The sequence below is a fragment of the Onychostruthus taczanowskii genome, unplaced genomic scaffold, assembly GCF_017590055.1.
Source record: "Onychostruthus taczanowskii isolate IOZ18803 unplaced genomic scaffold, ASM1759005v1 scaffold110, whole genome shotgun sequence".
In the NCBI taxonomy this organism is placed as follows: domain Eukaryota; kingdom Metazoa; phylum Chordata; class Aves; order Passeriformes; family Passeridae; genus Onychostruthus; species Onychostruthus taczanowskii.
In genome coordinates, this window is record NW_024497630.1 from 200,439 (window position 1) to 214,742 (window position 14,304).

The 14,304-nt window shown below is 46.9% G+C and overlaps 1 protein-coding gene across 9 annotated transcripts in view; it reads right to left on the reverse strand.

The window, feature by feature from the left end:
• The window catches only part of DOT1L (DOT1 like histone lysine methyltransferase), a 76,320-nt gene that overhangs the window by 15,949 nt on the left and 46,067 nt on the right, over positions 1-14,304 (reverse strand). For all 9 annotated transcript variants that reach the window (XM_041423342.1, XM_041423287.1, XM_041423325.1 and 6 more), the window contains 11 exons: positions 13,737-13,778; positions 12,055-12,138; positions 10,469-10,703; positions 9,606-9,719; positions 8,156-8,247; positions 5,306-5,407; positions 4,605-4,742; positions 3,569-3,694; positions 2,188-2,669; positions 1,394-1,517; positions 424-570 (listed from right to left, as the gene is read on the reverse strand). In XM_041423342.1, coding sequence (XP_041279276.1) covers positions 424-570; positions 1,394-1,517; positions 2,188-2,669; positions 3,569-3,694; positions 4,605-4,742; positions 5,306-5,407; positions 8,156-8,247; positions 9,606-9,719; positions 10,469-10,703; positions 12,055-12,138; positions 13,737-13,778 — 1,686 coding nt within the window. The remainder of the gene's footprint in view (positions 1-423; positions 571-1,393; positions 1,518-2,187; positions 2,670-3,568; positions 3,695-4,604; positions 4,743-5,305; positions 5,408-8,155; positions 8,248-9,605; positions 9,720-10,468; positions 10,704-12,054; positions 12,139-13,736; positions 13,779-14,304) is intronic.

Consider the following 14,304-nt stretch of genomic DNA (forward strand, 5'->3'; position numbering starts at 1 on the left):
GGCTGTTCAAGCTCACCCTGCACACGTGTGAGGAGAAAATGCAGCTTTGAGGTGACTGAGACAGAAGAATTCTCTCCCAGGTTCCTGCAGAAAGCAGGGCTAAGAACTAATTGACACATGCAATTCTCTGCTTCCACTGCCACAAACTCTCAGGCTTTTCACCCAGACAGACATTCCAGACTAGGCTCTCCTGAGGCATTTACTTTACTCTCCTTCCTGGCTGAACCCCCCTCCACCCCACAGACAAAGGAGAGGAAAAATCTACAGGATCCAAGAGCCAAGAGGATGCATCCCCCAGCAGCCTCCCCCGAGGAGCAGACCTCCAGGATGAGCAGCCCACGGAGGATCCTGGGGCACAGCACCCCATTCCTGCCCACTGGGATTTCAGTTAGGGATGGAAAGTGTTGACAATCCCTTACTCACCACCTTCTCAACACGGCTAGGTAGGACTACGCTGGCCAGAGGGATACTAACAGGGAGTTTATTGGGCTGCACTGTGCTCAGAGGAATACTGATAGGGAGGCTGGTGATAGTTTCTCCATTACTCACAGAGGTTCTCTCTCTCAAAACCTGTAAAAGAGAAAGAGAAAGCAAAGTTCTTACACAGGATATTGAAAAGGTTTTTAAGGTAATGATAACCTGCTTGTTTCTTTGTGTGTGTCATTCCCCCACTCCTTTTTTTTTAAGGAATTTTTTAAGGAATGATTGCACATCAGACAGGGCAGGCGTGGAGCAGCTTGGTTACCAGCACCAGGCTCCTGGGACAGCAACATCCCACAGCACAGAAATGGGTAAATTAAGGCCACTACTGGCCCCCAGCATTGGGAAAAGGAAGCCTAAGGCAAGCTCATTTCCCTGTGTTTTGCTTAGAGCTCTGTGAAAAGCACTCAGATGTCAGATTTTGTATCTTGAGGCCCTCTGTAGCAACCAGATGCATTTCCATGGCAACCTGCTACTGTAGGGCACCTGCTGCTCTGTGAGCCCCAATATGCTCCATGGCTGCACCAATTACATGGACCATATTTTTTACTCTTTATTTTTATAACTGTGAAAGAGCCTCCTTTCCCAGTTCAAGCAGACACGTGCCAGATCAAACAGCATTCCCACTGCGTTACTGGTGCTCAGAAAGGAGCACATCTTTCTCTCCCTCTGACCAGCTCTGATTTATTGCATCACATCCACTGTATTTTCTACCATTTCCCATGCCAAGCTGGTCACAGAAAGCAGCATTCCTGCATTTTCCAGCCTGGCCAACCCTGCATTTTCCAGGCCATTCCTGCATTTTCCAGCCTGGCCAACCCTGCATTTTCCAGGCCATTCCTGCATTTTCCAGCCTGGCCAACCTGCCCTTTGCTGCCCCAGGATCAGCCCTGAGCAGCAGCAGATCCTTTACCTTCTCTCCCGCACTGGGTAAGGCCGCGGGGGAGGAGGGCCGAGTTTCCTGAGGACTCAGCTTTATGCCATTTGCAATTCCAGGGCTTGGATATGTAAGGCCATTCTCTTTGACATGCTCAGCTCTGGAAGAGAAAAGTACAATTGTCAGGATGCAAAAGCCAGTGACAAGGAATTCCTGAACCACACTCAAGGCACTGTCCCACCTTATTTACCCCATCAGCTCTCACTGTTCATTTTTGTGAAACAAAACTTTTTAAACCAGATCAACCTCCACTTTGAAAAATATCTTTTCCCAATCTAAATTACCAGTGCCATTAACATCAGCCACTACCTGTTGCAGTAAGGTAGAAAATTATAAAGAAAGGGCTGCTCTCCTGGAATCAGTGGCTGGCCTTGTCAGGCTGGCACTTTGCAAGTTCCCATGTGAAAGCAATCCTGGTGTGAGCAGTTTATTAGCGTAACAATCTATTCCTGGGTGAAAAACAACCAGCACCTGTATAAATTGTTTTTAGATTGAATAATGAAAACTATCTCTCACAAACAACTTTTCCTGCACATACACACCAGGGGTTTGAATGACCAATTAATACAGGGTAACAACTTGTTACTAACTAATAATAATTGGCAAGAAAACCACTAACCAATTGGAGTCACACACGAGGTCTGTATAAAAATGTATAAAACTGTATAAAAACAAGTTATGTGGACGAAGAAGGAGCTTTTTCCACCATAAAGAAAATGGAGTCCACGTGATTTATTCTGATATCTACCCTCCCTCCCCACCCCTCTCACCTCTGTATCTCATTAGCTGTGGCTTTTCCATTGATGCCGTGGTCCTGATTCAAGTGTCTGCGCAGGGCGATTTTAGCAGGGGAGAACCTGGTGTAATCAGGGAGGGCCAGGCTCGTCACCTTGTCTGCCTTCTGCCTGCTGCTGTGGCTGGGGGTGCAGGGCACGATGTCTTGGTCCAGGTGGGAGTTGGGGTACTGGGGGGTGTTCTGCTTGGACGAGGGCCGGCTGAAGGCGTGCTGCAGCTCGTAGGGGGTGGCGTGGCCGTTCATGGACAGCTCGGGGCTCATGCCATTGATGTGGGGCATGGGGAACTTGGAGCACTCCAGCTCCAGCTGGAACCTGCCCTGCTCAGCCTCGGGGTCACGGCTCAGGTGGCTTTTGCTGTGCAGCTGCACTGACAGGGGCTCCTCTGAGGGCGTGTAGGACTTGAGCTGCAGCAGCTCCTGCTGCCGCTGACTCTTCTCGAGTTCCACGATGCTGATCTTTAAATGAAGAGGAAAACAAAAATTAAAGACTACACCTAATAATTCTATCACATTATGGAGTTTTACTTCCAAATTCTTCTAAGTAAAGGTGTCTCTGCTTCTGGGAACAATGCAGAACAAAGGATCCTAAAGTTTGAGAGAAAATTTCTGCTCTGAGCTTAAGACCAAAAGGCCCAGGTGAGGGGAGTGGCTCAGAGACCCTGAGAAAGAACACTTCAGATCTTAAAAGCAAAAGGAAAATATCTCCAACTTACAAAAAGAGCATGGAGTACCTCAGTACAGCACAGTCACTCTGTGCCAAGGCATCCAGCAAAAGGCTGGAATAGCTCTGGAGCCAATCTCACAGGGAAAGAAAAGCTCTTCACACAAAGGAGTTCAAATTTCTTGTCACTATGAGAAATGTCACTCTGGGGGAAATGATTCCCACCCCATCCCTGGACATGTCCAAGGCCAGGCTGGATGGGGCTTGGAGTGACCTGGAATGGTGGAAGGTGTCCCTGCACATGGCAGGGGTGGAATGAGATGAGCTTTAAGGTCTCTTCCAACCCAAACCAGTCTGGGACCCTGTGATTCCTGAACTGTGACATCAGAGCACATATGAAAATCATTAGCTTGTGATTTTTAATTATATGCAATGATAAACCATGATTCCTCCTTCCACAGCATCACCAAGGAATCAGGTCATGGTATCTATTGCCTTTACAAGTTATCCACATCCTTCTTTACTAAAATCCTCTAATAGAAAGCTCAGTCTCTGGGGGAATAAATAAAGAATAAATAAAAAAGCAGCACCTGGCTCATCCTTTCCCATCATATTTAGTGTTACACCAATAACTGGCCCATTGCCCAAGAGCTACCCCAAACTGGTGACTCTGCATTTGTTTCTTGCTCTCTACCTGCAGTTCCAAACAGTGCTTTTGCTTCTCAGAAATCTGATTCTTCAAGGCCTGCTTCTCTTTCAGCAAGTTCTCCAGTGACAGCGTTGACCAATCCAGCTTCAGTTCCTCACACCGAGCCTTCAGCTGCAGGGACACACAGGGACAGGGACAAAGAGGTCAGAACACAGCACTCAACTCTGCACATCACCTGGGGTCCCAGCTGAAAGCAGGAACTTTGCACTGAATGTGCAAGAACCCCTTAACCCACTGAGTCCTCCCAGCTTTGTGCTAGGGAGTGTGGCAGGAGGGGGCCTGGCTCTTTCTAAAATAATGTTATCACCCACCGTCATTGCTTCCACATCCAGATATTCCCCTCATCTGCCTCCTGAGGAGGCTCAGCCTGGAGAAAAGGAGGCTCAGGGGGGCCCTTGTGGCTCTGCCCAGCTCCTGCCAGGAGGGGATAGCCGGGGGGTGTCAGGCTCTGCTCCAGGGAACAGGGACAGGAGGAGAGGGAATGGCCTCAGGCTGGGCCAGGGGAGGTTTAGATGGATGAAATTTCCTCACTGAAGGGTGGTCAGGCATTGGCACAGGTTGCCAGGGTGGAGTCCCCACCCCCAGAAGTGTTCAAACAACAAGTGGCTGTGACACTTGAGGACCTGGTGTTTTGGTGACCATGGTGGAGGTGCTGCTTGATGGTTGGACTCCAAGATCTTACAGGTCTTTTCCCACATTACCAGTTCCATGATTCTCTAAGTTTGAGTTACCAAGATGAGCACCACAAAGCAAGCCCTGCACAAACTCCCTGCCCAGCCAGATCCAGACCCAGTGATATCCAGAACTGTTTGGGGACATAGCTGAGGCCAGAGCCAGTTGCCACCTCAGGATTTGCTATGGGGTAAATCAAAGGTAAAAAAGGACTCCCTGCAGGTTTCCCCCCCATCACCCTCTGTTTCAAAGGACCCTGAGCAGCTGGGTGATGTTTCAGCCCCATCTTGTGCCCTGTGCTCAGCTCAAGGGCAGCATCCCCTGTTCCCAGCCCAGGGACTGCACCCACCAGCTGCAAGCTCTGGTTCCTGAGTTCACTGTTGTCCTTCTCCAGCTGTTTTGTCTGTTCTTTCAGCTGCTGGTTGTGAGCAGAGATTTCCTTCTGAGCCTGGATCAGGTCATTGTACGTCAGAGCTTTAACTCCCAGCTAGAAGGTGAAGGGTGAGATCAGTCAATGAGGTCCTGACACCCAGTTCCTGGTGACTGTCCCATTCCCAAGTGACACTGAGGACATCTACAGAACACTGCAGCTCTCAGGACCTCCCCCAGCATCCTCCAAGGCACTTTGTGGCTGCTGGGGGAAAACGAGGAGGGGCACAAGGACCTTAGAGCTGCTGTTCCACCCCTTCAAGCGTAAAACTGGCATTTAGGCTTTGCCAGCCAACAGAACTCCCTGTGGAGAATGCCCACATTTTCCTCCTGTGCTCCTGAGCTAGGTTGGCAGCACAGAGTTTGTTTGAGCAGCAGAGGATGAATCCTCCACCAAACCCCACCTGGCTGTGGTTTGTCCCCTTCCTTGGGCAGTGAGCACACAACAATTCCAAAAATAAACACAAAACATCACCAGAGAGTGACACAGTTTGGGCCTTTCTGAGCCTGATCTCCTGCAAAGCAGGGGCTGAAGAGCTGAGACTGCTCTGGTCTCACTTAGCTGGACCAGAAACGTTTGCATGCAGCTGGCTCAGAAATATCCCCCCAGCACAGAGGTACCTCATCGAGCTTCTGCTGGAACAGGCGTTTGATTTCCTCTTTCTGGGCCTGGCAGTGGGTGAATAACTGCTGGGCTGTCCCCAGCAGCTGAGCATTCTTCTCCTGGAAGAGGGAAAAACCACACTTTTAGCACCAGCAGCAGCATGAGCCATCTCAAGGAGATTTGTGGAGCACTTTAGAGTGAACCTGGAGGCAGGAGAGTTCATCCAGCCCTGTCCCAGACTCCTGAGAGCCTGGTTTTGTTGGGATGTGATACTGGTGGAGTTAAGTCAGCTGAAAAGAGCTTTTTTCCTCCTGTATGGTAAAATACAATCAAGACAGTCTTAGAAACTCATTTTTATCCTCTGAGTGCATCGTGAAGCAGCAGCAATAATCACACCCCACAGAGCAGAAATAGAACTGGAAAAGATTATCTGCATGAAATCTGCTCCCAAACAGGGAACTGGCTCTAAATCCCCAGAGCCCCAGCTCAGAGTTTCCCTGTCCAGTACTCATGGAACAGAAGCAGTAAATTAATATACACTGGGGGGAGGCAGGAACAAAGTCCCAAATAAGCCAAACCAGCTTTCCTACTTGTGCCACCATTATTTCAACAGTTCACCTCAGCCACTCACAGCAACTCCCTGCCCAGAACATTCCTTAACCAGGTCCCTGCTCCCTCAGTCCATGGCGATGCACAGCAAAGGGCAGGACAGGGCTGGCTGAAGAGCCTCATCTTCCCAGCCCCAAATGCAGGATTAGTGCAGCAAGCACAGGGAGCTTTGGGATTATCCTGTTCTCCACCTTGTGCTGCTGAGGCAAAGAAGGGATTGCACAGACTGAGCCACTCCAGGAAAAGTGGGGAACAGGGGCAAAAAGCACCTTGATCCTTCCCAACCTTAATAATTCCATGACTGATCTTCCAAGCAAGGAAGCAGCTGTGCTGGAAATTGCCCACATGCAGGAAAACACAGACCTGGCTTGGGAAAACAGTCCCTGCAATGCTAAAGGGGCTGCTCTGGGGGATGCTGGAAAATCAGTTTTGTTTTCAACACCAGGCATTTCATTCAGCCTTCCCAGGCACTGCAGGGGCTGACAGCTCCATCTAAGGGCTCTCTGGGAAGCAGCAGCTGATTTCAAAATCATTGCTACAGAGAGATTTTTATTGCACTTGAAAACCTTCCTGTAAGAGGGAGTTACTGAATAGACCATACCCAGCCCCTCACCCAGCCAAGTTCTGCCTCTGTCAGGTTTAATTTGCCATGTAACACTCCATAAAAAATATTTTCATACTGAATTCCTCATTTTAACATTTAAAAGTGTGGAGCAGCTGTTGGAAGCCATCACCAAGTGATGACTTTTCCACACCCATGATTCGTTCTCTGTGCAGGGCACAACCTTGCACACCATCATTTCATTTGTGCAGAAGACAAGTTCACTTCATGCTGACTTTCCTGACAAGTGCAGAACAAGCAGAAAAATCTGCTGCTTAAGGAAAAAGATGAAAGTTCTAAGTGCTGATTGACTGCAAAAGCAAATGGAAATAAGCACAGAAAAAATGGTTTCCATGAACACCAGACCAGAACCAACCACTTCTCAGTAAGGAATGGGGTGGCTAAAGTTAATCTCTCTCCTCTGGAGAGTTCCCAGTGTGGAAAACACGATACAAAAGACCTGTGGCTTTCTTCTGACACTCTCACAAAGACTACAGAGTAAAGGAAAGCTTCCACAGGGAATGCCAAAAGCTGGACCTGGACAGAATTCCAGAATGGTTTGGGTTGGAGGGGTCCTCAAAGCCCATCCAGTGCCACCCCTGCCATGGCAGGGACCCCTTCCACTGTCCCAGGCTGCTCCCAGCCCTGCCCAGCCTGGCCTTGGGCACTGCCGGGGATCCAGGGGCAGCCACAGCTGCTCTCGGCACCCTGTGCCAGGGCCTGCCCACCCTGCCAGGGAACAATTCCTGCCCAAGATCCCATCCAGCCCTGCCCTCTGGCAGTGGCAGCCATTCCCTGTGTCCTGTCCCTCCAGGCCTTGTCCCCAGTCCCTCTCCAGCTCTCCTGGAGCCCCTTCAGGCCCTGCAAGGTTTTAAGTGGAAGTCCAAGTTTAATTCTGAGCATTATGGGGAAAGCTCTTCCACAGAAATAGCAGAACAGACTCATCAAGGGTAATTAATACATCAATGAAATCATTCATCACTGAGACAAAGCAAGGCAAGGAGGTGTTCAGGCAGGAGATCTCCTCCCTCTGCTGGTGGCTCCATGGCAGACAAACATCCCAGTGCACAGCTCCAGGACCCTCCTTGCCTTTCCACGTTTTCCTGTCCATGATTTGAGACATTTACACTTGGCCCATCAATGCAATCCAATCCATTCAGATATCAACACCAAGGGTGCTCTGAGCTAAATCCCCACAACCAGTGATGACACTTGGGGTTGCTGAATCCAAGTTCTATGAACTGTGGTTTATAGAATCCTGGAATTGGTTTGGGCTGGGAGGCACCCATCCCTAGAAGTGCCCAAGGCCAGGCTGGACAGGGCTTGGAACACCCTGGGACAGTGGCAGATGTCCCTGCCATGGCAGGGGTGACACTGGATGGGCTGTGAGATCTCTCCCAACCCAAAGCACTCCAGGATTCTGTGATTTTAAGTCACCATTGCAGGTGTCAGAGGGAACAGGGGAGGTGCAGCTCTCTCATTGTGCAGACTTAAACACACAAAAAATGAGTTTAGCAACAAAATCCCCTGGCAGTTGTTCAGCCTAAGCACGACTGGTGTAATTGCACACAATTCCCATCTCCAGCACTCTTCCCCACATCCAAGGAACTTCAGAGTCTGGTAATTTTGTTTAGAAATATTAAAAAGTGAGACCCACCTTTTCCTGCTCCAGTAACTGTTGCAGGCTTGCTTTGTACTGAGGAGTTTTCATGTATGCCATGAACTGCATGTACTGGATCTTAAATGAGTCTGCAAAATAAATCAGATGAGGAATTTCAGCAGGGGCAAATGCCATGCCCCTCTCTGCCCCCATTTCCTCCCTGGCCACCTCTCCTCACTTGTCTCTCCCTTGCTTTTGATTTGGACTCCAAGTCAGATTAAACCATGAAAAATGGAAATAAAATAATAAATTTAAAAAATGAAAATAATTAATAAATAAAGAGATAAAATAAAAATAAATCAGATGAGGAGTTTCAGCAGGGGTAAATGCCATGCCCCTGTCTGCCCCCATTTCCTCCCTGGCCAGCTCCCCTCACTTTTCTCTCCCTTGCTTTTGATTTGGACTCAAAAGTCAGACTAAGCCATTGAGGATGGATTTAGGAACATGCTGAAAATGCCTCTCCTGGCACAAAAGGAACTCTTGAATCCATCAGGATCCATCCATGGGATGACCCCATCCACCCTGCCTTAAACATTCCTCAAAATCACTCCTTTGCCACAAAACATCCCTTCCAAAAAAAAAAAAAAACCACAAAATGTCCCTCAAAAATCACTCTTTTGCCACAAAATATCCCTCAAAATCACTCTTTTGCCACAAAATATCCCTCAAAAATCACTCTGTTGCCACAAAATGTCCCTCAAAAATCACTATTTTGCCACAAAATATCCCTCAAAATCACTCTTTTGTCATAAAATATCCCTCAAAAATGACTCTTTGGCCACAAAATATCCCTTAAAATTACTCTTTTGCCTAAAAAAAATTAAAAATCACTCTTTTTGCCACAAAATATCCCTTTAAATCACTCTTTTTCTCTCTCTTCCCCAAGGAATCAGCCGTGACTGGCACAGCAGCAGGAGAGCCCAAGGTAAGGACACCTCTGATGCCCTTGGTCCCCAGGCAGGACCCCTCTGCCACATTCCCAGAGCATCCTGGACTGGCTCCTGCCCAATGCCAAAAGCCAGAAACATCTGGGAGGGGACAGGCAGCAGAAGATAAAACAAAAAATAACCTCCAGGTTTTTCCTTAAATCAGCTCCTGCATTTTCCAACCACACCTTTGTGAGCTCAGCCTCTCAGACAGGACCCCATTTATGGGCTCTGAGCTCAGCAGAGGAATTGGAGTGGTGTTCCCCAGGATTAAGAGAATGGTTTCATTTCAAATAAAGCTATTTCTGACTGTTCCTGCTCAGTCCAGGCTCGCTGCCTGTTGTGCCAAAGGAGAGCTGAAACAACATCAGAGAGCAAATGTAGAGTGAAACACCAAGTTCAGCAGGAGGGGGGACTTGTGGAGATACCAAAGGATGTGGGGCAGGCAGGGGAAGGTGGGGAGGAGAGAATCCCCCTCCTGCCACATGCAAAACCCCAAAGGGGGGGTGGGCAGGCCTTACCTAGCAGCTTCTGTAGTGCAGGGGGGGTGGGTGTCACCAGGAGCTGGTTGGACGAATGCCGTTGCACTTTAGGAGGTAGTTGGTAAAATGGGCTATGAGGTGACTTGTAGGCATCTGGAGAGACACAAACACAACCTCAGGTCAGCACCCAGTGTTTGGGAAAAGGATGGGAGCTTTATCATGGAAAACATGGCACAGAGTCCAGGAATTGGTTTGGTTTGGGAGGGACCATCCCTGGCAGTGCCCAAGGCTGGCTTGGACAGGGCTGGGAGCAGCCTGGGACAGTGGAAAGTGTCCCTGCCATGGCAGGGCTGGCACTGGATGGGCTTTGAGGTCTCTTCCAAGACAAACCATCCTGGGATTCTGTGATTCTAAGTCACCATTGCCAGTGAGGCATAGAGAGAGATTTGTAATGAGATCCAGCAGCTTAGTCCATCAACACAGAGCTCCAAACACATCCACACACTGATCCAAAGTGCTTGGAAGAGTCTCTGTGATCCATCCCAAGAGCAGCAGCTGAGAGAAGGCAACAGCCCCAGCTCCTGGCTGAGCAACCACAGACAGATCCCACCCCCAGCCCCATCAATACATTAATCACCATCAATCACCATTAATCCCACCCCCAAACCATCAGTACATCAATGCCATCACCATTAACACACTAATCACCATCAATTCATTAATCCCACCCACATCCCCCTTAACACATCCATCACCACCACCACCACCTCAAGGGCAGCTCTGCTCTGGTGGCAACAGGGAAGTCATGCCAAAAAATCCAACTCAACCTGGCAACAAAGGAAAAACCAGCACATCCAGAGCCTCAGAGACTTATCCAGGCTCCTCCACACCCCTGCACTCACCCTGAGGAGAGGATGAAGATGTCTGGGAGACAGTCTGAGCATGCAGAAGTTCTAGTGCAGTTTGGTTCTTCTTGGTCTTGCGCTCAGTGCTCGCCGTGTTCATTTTCTTGGGGCGCCCTCGTTTCCTCCCTGCCATTTTCCTGCCTTTCTTACTCAGCTTCTTCTTCCTGGCCTTGGAGGGAGATGGCTTTTTAACAGAATTTGCTGCAGCTTTTTCTTCTTCAGCACCAGAATCCTGGGAGATTTTGAAAAAAAATGGTCATATATCATATCAGAAATAATGTTTCTAAAAAGAAACTGATGCATTGTAGACATTGTGGACTTGCTTGGAATAAGAGTTGTTCCCAAGCAGAACAGCTCATTCTCTTCTGGACTTATTCATTGTGGGAAATGGATTTATAGAAAATTTTTTAAATTTGACAGAAGGCTTACAGAGTGTGTATCTGTATGTAAACTGTGAAATAAGAAATGCTGACTTAGAAGTGCCATGGAATAGGACAGACATTGTTGAGAGAGAAATGGAACTAGAAATAAGTTTCAATGGATGGCCTTGCAAATAAGCCTGGATACTTTGGAGAAACAGAACAGTGAAAGATGCATTGTGGTAGGACCCATGAGGGGTAATTTTAGATTACTGGCTTTAAGGCATTTACAGCATGGTGTGGCAAAGGCTGATAGGCCAAGAAACACTTATAATGTACTGTAATTAGAAAATAGTTAATTTCTGATTGTGATGGTGTGAATTATAACACCTGTTTCACCCTTCTCATGAGACTGAAAATAGTTTTTAAAGCCCCTCTCAGTTGCCCCATCCCTAAGTCAGAAAAAATCTAATCCAACAATTCATTAAAGAAAAGAAAATGCTGAGGGAGGGGAACTTCAGGCAGGGCTGGATGGGATCTTGGGCAGGAATTGTTCCCTGGCAGGGTGGGCAGGCCCTGGCACAGGGTGCCCAGAGCAGCTGTGGCTGCCCCTGGATCCCTGGCAGTGCCCAAGGCCAGGCTGGGCAGGGCTTGGAGTGACCTGGGACAGTGGGAGGTGTCCCTGCCATGGCAGGGCTGGCACTGGATGGGCTTTGGGGTCCCTTCCAGCCAAACTGTTCTGTGATTCTGTTAAATCTGTACCTGCTGTCTAACAAAAGCTGATTATTCATCCTTCCCTGACTACATTCTTCAACTGAATTTCACTCAAAGCTCAGAGCACAATCAATACTTTATATTTTTGGCCATGAACAGGCAGTGCATTTCTCACAGCATTACCCAAGAAAGGAAATGAGTCTTTGCAGAAGACTCAGCACACTCTGAACTCCATTCAGTGGGCTGTGACTCAGGGACAGCTCTGCAAACTCCTGCTGGATGCAAGCGAGGGTGGACAACCAGCTATTCATCTTGCAACACCTTTTTTTCTTTCTTCCAGAATTAGTGGTGCAACTCCCAAGAGCAGCTTTTATTAACTCACTCCATCATATTTTTGGGCACAGCAACAGCTCCAGAGTAAAACCTTCCCACAGAGCCAGGCTGCTCCTGACTCAGAGCATGAGCTCAGGCACAGGAAGCACTCAGCACCCAGAACTGCAGGATGCTCACCTTGTTTTCCTGGACCTTCGTTGGAGTCGTTGTGTTACTTTTGTTTTCTCTTTGTTGACGACGTCTAGCTGCCTCTTGTTCCTCCTGGGGAGGAGGGAGGGGACATTTCACCATTTGCTCATGTGTTTATCACTTTTTAATACAGATCATCTTCTTTCCCAGCTTCATTTTCCACAAGAAAAGGGAACAAACTCCCTCTTGGCTCAGGCCATACTCGGGTGTGAACAAATCCTTTTCCACCTCCAGAGGGGATTAAATCTCAACCTCTTCCCATATTCTCCCCTCCCAGCCCCATCCTGTTGTATCAGGTTTCTTTTTAAATATTTGGGGGTTTTATTACTATTATTGTTATTATTTATAATATCATATTAATATTATATTAATGCTATATTAATATTGTACTAATATCATTAATATTATCATTAAGTGTTGCTGTTATTGTTATTATTATCATTTAATATATATCATATGTAAATAATATGGTAAAATATATATGAAATATACTATATATACACGTTATTATGATTAAATAACAATAATAACAATAATACTAGTAATAATACTAATACTACTAATAATAATTTAAAATTATAATTATAATAATAATAAACATTTCAATAGCTTCCCCACATCCCCAACCTTTCATGGTGACACTTAATCTTCCATGACTGGAAATGGTAAAGCCATTAATCATCATCTTATTCAACTTCAGCCAAGTTTATTGAGGTGACTAATCAAAAACCAAAGCAGCAACTTTTCAGGCTGATTTTCTCCCAGGCTGACAGGAAATTTCCCTGTTCAGAGAAAATCTCTTTTTCTCTCAGAAAAAGAACAAAACTTCTTTCAGACAGGAAATTTCCAGGAGCTCAGTCAAAGCCTTTCCCGCACCTTCCAGGTGAGGTTTAATCTGCAGAAGATTTCTGGCATTTCCAACATCCCTTTGATTTAAGCACATTATCAACCAAAACAGTGGCAGGTTTAAGTGTGAAAAGCAGGGAAGGTCAGAAGTACCCTGTTTTTTTGTTTTTTTTTTTTCTCTAAGAAGTCTTTTTCGCCCCAAATTTGAGTGGAGCAATCTGAAACAATTCCCCTTCAGAGCCCCCATGAGTCTGTTCTCATACAGAGCCAGTCAGCCTGAGGATGAACATTCACCTGAAATTTTAAATTAAGTGGCTTCACTTAATTCTCTTCCTGGGAATCCATTGATTATTTCAGGTTAGCACAGCCCTGCACAGTCCCAAAAACTCTCTGGCATTTTAATTCCACATGTAACAGCCCAGACTGCAGCAAATGACAACTCACTCTGTGCCTCCAATGGCACATCCCAAAAGGAACATTTCAGAGAATTGTTCAGCTTCATTTCAGGAGCTGAGCACTGGGACAGATTCAAACCATCATTCCCTTCTTTAATTCCAGTTCTTTAATGAAGAAATAGCTCATTACAGACCTCCAGTGCAAGGTAAAAGCACCTTGGGGCTGCCCCATTAATTCTCTATTAGAAATCCCTTGGACATGATTGAATTAGTGCTTGATGGCATCTGAGACTTCCCGTCAATTAGCTCCATGTTCTTTGCCTAGCAAGAAAATCTGATTTCCAATCAATTCTGTCCACCTGTGATTAAATTCCTCACAGTGGCTGTTCCCTTACTTGGAGTTTTCTACAGAAAATGATTGAAACTTACCCTGAGTTTTGGATTTTTGAGACTAGAAAAATAGTTTTCAAGCTGAAAATAGAAAGAGAAGAGAGTCATCCTCAAAACCATGACAGATGAACACAGAAGAATAAAATATTAGCTTAAAACAAGTGCAGAACTGCAGAAATTCTGACTGCTTTGCCTCTGATAAGCTACATCAAGAAGCCATTTACATTCATTCTTTCCAGGCAGCCAGCCTGTTGTGTAACAGGGCATAATCCAACCTCTGCAAGGTTTTATCATCCCCACCACTGCCTGGCCTTGTTTTAAAGCTTTTGTCACATATCTCCCCTCAGCAGAGGCTGATTTTCAATGAAGTTATTTGCACTGAAGATGCTGCACCCTCGTACTCCAGCATTTATCTGCACTCTGGCACATTCCTGAACAAAAGCTTTATTAGACTACAGCAGAGTAAGGAAAACAGCCTTACTATCCCACTGCAAAAACCTTGGGGTGGGATAAATAATTTGTCCCAAAATTTTTCATTTCCAAAGGCTTTGTTGGGTTTTATGAGGGCCTTGGGGGATTTTTGGTGGGGGGTTGGTGGGGTTTTGGG